Source organism: Empidonax traillii, unplaced genomic scaffold, assembly GCF_003031625.1.
Source record: "Empidonax traillii isolate 1590-97213 ecotype Southwest subspecies unplaced genomic scaffold, ASM303162v1 scaffold1718:size69318, whole genome shotgun sequence".
In the NCBI taxonomy this organism is placed as follows: Eukaryota; Metazoa; Chordata; class Aves; order Passeriformes; family Tyrannidae; genus Empidonax; species Empidonax traillii.
The window spans coordinates 22,996-28,125 of NW_020956911.1; the positions used below are offsets into that span (position 1 = coordinate 22,996).

The 5,130-nt window shown below is 59.4% G+C and overlaps 1 protein-coding gene across 1 annotated transcript in view; it reads left to right on the forward strand.

Moving 5' to 3' along the window:
• Positions 1-2,550, forward strand: part of ADAMTS10 (ADAM metallopeptidase with thrombospondin type 1 motif 10) — a gene marked incomplete at its 5' end in the record, with an annotated part of 24,580 nt that extends 22,030 nt beyond the window's left edge. The window contains 3 exons of the mRNA XM_027908465.1: positions 473-651; positions 1,032-1,188; positions 2,126-2,550. Coding sequence (XP_027764266.1) covers positions 473-651; positions 1,032-1,188; positions 2,126-2,235 — 446 coding nt within the window. The remainder of the gene's footprint in view (positions 1-472; positions 652-1,031; positions 1,189-2,125) is intronic.
• Between the last annotated feature and the right edge of the window lie 2,580 nt (positions 2,551-5,130).

Genomic DNA, 5,130 nt, shown 5'->3' on the forward strand with positions numbered 1-5,130 from the left:
GAGCCAGGGAAGGGCTGGAGCTGTGCCAGGGGGGTTGGGATGGATCTCAGGGAAAGGTTCTTCCCCCAGAGGGTGGTGGGCACTGCCCAGGCTCCCCAGGGCAGTGGGCACGGCCCCAAGGCTGCCAGAGCTCCAGGAGCGTTTGGACAACGCTCTGAGGGACAGGGGGGGATTGTTGGGGTGTCTGTGCAGGGCCAAGAGTTGGAATTGATGATCCCTGTGGGTCCCTTCCTGCTCAGAATATTCCATGATTCTGTGATTAACAAGAGCCCTGACCCCTCAGAGATGTCTGGTCTCTGGGAAAGTGTCAATCACCAGGTCAGAGCATGATGTGGGGAATGGTCCTGTAGCTCAGGACATAGGGAAGGTGGGAGGACACATCGGGGAGCCAGAGCTGCCTCCCTCTGCTCCTTGCTGGACCCCCTGACCTGTGTCCCCTGTGTCCCCTGTGTCCCCCGTGTCCCCTCCCTGCAGTGCACCCCAAACTGCGGCCCCGGCTTCCGCCACCGCATCGTCCTGTGCAAGAGCGGCGACCACAGCGCGACCCTGCCCACGTCCCAGTGCCACGAGGCCTCCAAGCCCCCCACCAGCATGAGGTGCAACCTGCGGCGCTGCCCCCCGCCCCGCTGGGTCACCGGCGAGTGGGGAGAGGTAGGGACACTCCTCCTGGTGGAAAACTCCCCAGCCCCTCAAATCCCCCTGCACGTGGGGCTTTTACCAGCCAGCACAACCCCATGTGGCCATCACTGCCATCTGTGACCCTGTGGCAGGGTTCCTTGCTCCCCCTTGGCTCAGGAGGTCGTGTGATGGTGGCCAGTGGTTTAGGGCAGGATGGGGAGGTCCCCACTGAGCCCTGGAGATTCAAAGCAAGCCTTTTGGGAAGCGGGGTCACAGCACTCGGCCATGCCGGGAGGTGCCCGGGGAGGGGAGGACCGACCACATCCAGCACCCTTTGCGCCTCCCAGCACCCATCTGTGTCCTGTCCCGCTGCCGTGGTGGCCTCTGCAGCCCCCTGTGTGCTGTCCCCACAGTGCTCTGCCCAGTGTGGCCTGGGCCAGCAGAGGAGATCCGTCCAGTGCCTGGCCCACACCGGGCAGCCGTCCAGCGAGTGTGTGGAGGCCCTGCAGCCCCCAGGGATGCAGCAGTGCGAGACCAAGTGCGAGTCAGGACCTACGGACAACCCTGAGGGTGAGGGGAACGGGGGTCTCTGGGGTGGGAAACGTGGGGCACTGCCAGCTCAGGGGCTGTGGGGTACAGGGACATCAGAGCCAGCACAGCCCGAGGTGAGCTCTGGGGGAAGGAGACCCCACGTCTGGAATTGTCCAAGGCCAGGTTGGATGGGGCTTGGAGCAACCTGGGCTAGTGGAAGGTGTCCCAGCCTCTGGTAGGGAGTGGGACTGGACAGTCTTTAATGTCCTTTCCAATCCAAATCATTCCACGGGGTGGTTTGGGTTGGAAATGGGGCCATTCTGTGACCCAGTGCTGTTCCCCCAAAGTCCCAGGCCAGCCTGGTGTGCTGTGACCCTGAGAAATGGAATAACTTAGGGCCTTGATTTGGAGCCGTGTGAGGACACTGAGGGCACTTGGTGTGTTCAGCTGGAGAAGAGGAGACTGAGAGGAGACCTCACTGCAGTTCCAACCTCCTGGGCAGGGGCAGAGGAGGGGCAGGCTCTGAGCTCTGCTCTGGGGGGACCAGGGACAGGACCCAGGGAATGGCCTGGAGTTGTGCCAGGGCAGGGTCAGGTTAAATACCAGAAAAAAGTTCTTCCCCCAGGGTGGGCACTGCCCAGGCTCCCCAGGGCAGTGGGCACAGCCCCAAGGCTGCCAGAGCTCCAGGAGCGTTTGGATGATCCTGAGGGGCACAGGGTGTGACTCTTGGGGATGGTCTTTTGCAGAGCTAAGGGTTGGAATCAAAGATCCATGTAGGTCCCTTCCAATTCAGTGTATTCTGTGAGTCTGTGAACTGTACCTTGGCAGAGAGAGGTTTTCAGCAGTGAGGTTCTCAGTAGCTTCTTCATCACAGCTGCATCTTGCTGCTTCCTGGCAAAGGCTGGACACTGGGGTTCTCCTCACCTTGAGGCAGCTGTAACTCTGCTTCCTTCCCTCTGTCTCTCTCCCCCTACAGAGTGCAAGGATGTGAACAAGGTGGCCTACTGCCCGCTCGTCCTGAAGTTCAAGTTCTGCAGCCGGACCTACTTCCGACAGATGTGCTGTAAAACCTGCCAGGGGCATTAGGGACACAGCCTGACCCCCGTGGGAAAACTGGAAGGCAAAAGCTATGCCGGAGGGTCACCGAGCCGGGCCCTTCCCCTCCAACCTGGGAATCTCCCCCGGCTCCAACACAGACACCGCTCGTGCTTCCAGTGGGGAGCCGGCGCCACCCAAACCCCCCAAAGACCAGCACCCTTCGCCCCCTGAGCTCCACGATGGCAGGTTCCCAGTGAAACTATGGCAGCTCCCAGCATGGATGAGCGGTGGGAGAGCGGGAATGCGGGCAGGGACATTACTTGAAGTTCTGATGTTGTTATTTATTAGTCACGGGCCCAGGTCCTGCCAAGCGGGGGGGTGGGGTGGGGAGGGGGGGGGAAGCGGCACCGCCCGCCCCATCCTGTTCCACGCCCGCGTCCTGAGGGCATCACGGAGCACCGGGGTCTGCAGTGGGAGCCTGAGCACACCCAGGGGTGCTGCCATTCCCTCGGGATCCCAGGGGAGACGGGGAGGAGGTTCTGGGTGCCTCGGGTGACGAGCGTGGCGTGTGGCTCCCGAGGAAGAGCTGCTGTGGGAAGTGGGGTTGGAGCAGGAATTTTGTTTGTGTCCTGTCACCTTGGGACCTGCAGCAGGGGACGGGGAGCAGGTCACTCCGTGGTGACACCAGTTTAACTGGGAGAGGGGGGAGGTTATTCAAACACTCACAACGACCTACTTTGATTGGGGTGTCCCCCTATTTTTCCTGTCACTTTTACGGCCACGTTTGTTCCTCGAAGCACGAGCTGAGGTTGGGGCCGAGGTGTGCTCGGGGTTGCAGTCACTTCATGGGCATCGAGGCCATGCTGGGCTGCAGGGAGCAAAGCAAAGGAGATACAGGACAAGGACTGTCCTGTCACAGTGTCCCCACGGCCCTGACTCAGGACCAGCCTGCAGGTCCTGCCCAGAGAATGCCAAAGCCTCTGAGGCTGCTTTGCCTCCAAAGGTGCTTTACTTCCAAAGGTGCTTTGCCTCCAGAAGGTGCTTTGCCTCCAAAAGGTGCTTTTCCTCCCAAAGGCAGCCTGGCCACGTGCCACTGTGGCCTCGGGGTGCCAGTCCCAGTGCCACCCGCTCCTCTGCCCACAGGAGACCCCCGGTGACGGGAAAAGAGCAGGCTTGACATTCCTCCAGGTCACCTCCTGCCCAAATCTGGGCCAACACGTGTCTTCTCCGTGCAGGGGAGACCTGACTTCAAATCTCCAAAGCACACCCTTTCTGCTACCATTATTGTTGTTATCACTACTATTTTCAGGCCTTTCCACGTCCCCAAAGAATGAGAAATCTCATCCAAAGCCATGCCTTGTTCCTCTGGGGTCACCCCTTACAGCGCAGGGAGGGGCCAGCCCTCTTTTCCCCAGAGCAAACCTCTGCACCCTCCCAGCCTCCCTGTGTTACTCTACCATCTTGCATTTTAATTTTCACCTGCTCCTCAGCCGATTTCGCAGCTTCTCTGGTGCTCAGCAAACCCCGCCTGGCTGGGGGGTCCTCATTTGTCTTCCTTCCTGGTGCCATGCTCCGTTCTGACATTTTGGGGAGGGGAGGGGAGTGTTTTCACCTTTTTATATAGATATATATATAATGAAAATTGTTTAACATACTAACTCTGAGGAGGAGCGACGTTAACGGCATGATTTATAATAAAGGAGTAGCTACGATCCCGGGCACAGCTCCTGGTCCCAGTCGTGTCTCACCCCCACACCACCACCGTCCTCATGCCAAAGGAGGGCTTTGGGAGCAGGGGAGGTTTTTCCCAAGGCACTGGAGAAGGTCAGAGAGGTGGAGATCCACCTAGAGCTGACGTGGGACTTGTAGGACCCCCGGGGTCACGGAGACCCCCTGTTGGTAATGCTGGTCTGGGCCAGCAGGTCCAGGGAGGGGATTCTGCCCCTCTGCCCCCACCTCAGGTGAGACTCCACCAGTGCTGCCTCCAGCCCTGGGGTCTCCAGCATCAGAAGGATGTGGAGCTGCAGGAGTAAGTCCAGAGGAGGCCACGGAGATGCTGCCAGGGCTGGAGCCCCTCTGCTCTGGAGCCAGGCTGGGACAGCTGAGGGGGGTTCCCCTGGAGAAGGGAAGGCTCCAGGGAGACCTGAGAGCCCCTTGCAGGGCCTAAAGGGGCTCCAGGAGAGCTGGAGAGGGACTGGGGACAAGGGATGGAGGGACAGGACACAGGGAATGGCTTCCCAGTGCCAGAGGGCAGGGACAGATGGGATATTGGGAAGGGATTCTTCCCTGGGAGGGTGGTGAGGGGTTGAGAGGGAATTCCCAGAGAAGCTGTGGTTGCCCCTGGATCCCTGGAAGTGTCCAAGGCCAAGTTGGAGCAACCTGGGACAGTGGAAGGTGTCCCTGCCCACGGCAGGAGGGTGGAATGAGATGAGCTTTAAGTTCTCTTCCAACCCAAACCATTCCACAGTTCTGTGATCTCAGGATGGTTTGTCTCCAGGGGACAGAGGGGACATGGCAGTCAGAGCTGTCCTTGGCTTCCTGCCACAGCGACAGGTCATCTCTGCTCCTCAGGTGTGGCCTTTCTATTTAAAAGACCTGAAAGGGGAAAACAAACAAACAAACAAACAAAGAAAACAGCAATTAGAAGCATCTTGCTCCTAACATCACAGGTCACATCGACATGTCACCACAGGGTGGGGACAGGTTTTCTGGACGCTCTGAGCATCCCTGCCAGACTCCACCAAGCATCCACCTGCCTACCCGGGTGGGTGGTCCTCACAACCAGCAGCAGAGGTGGGGACACCGTTGGACAGGGCCACCCCAGGGTCCCAGGGCAGCAGAGCCACTCTTGTCCTCCCCACCCCCAGCAAACCCTCACGAAAGGAGGAAGTGGGAGGGGAGGAAAAAAAAAAAAATTAGTCTCAATTTGTAGCTGCAGCAGAA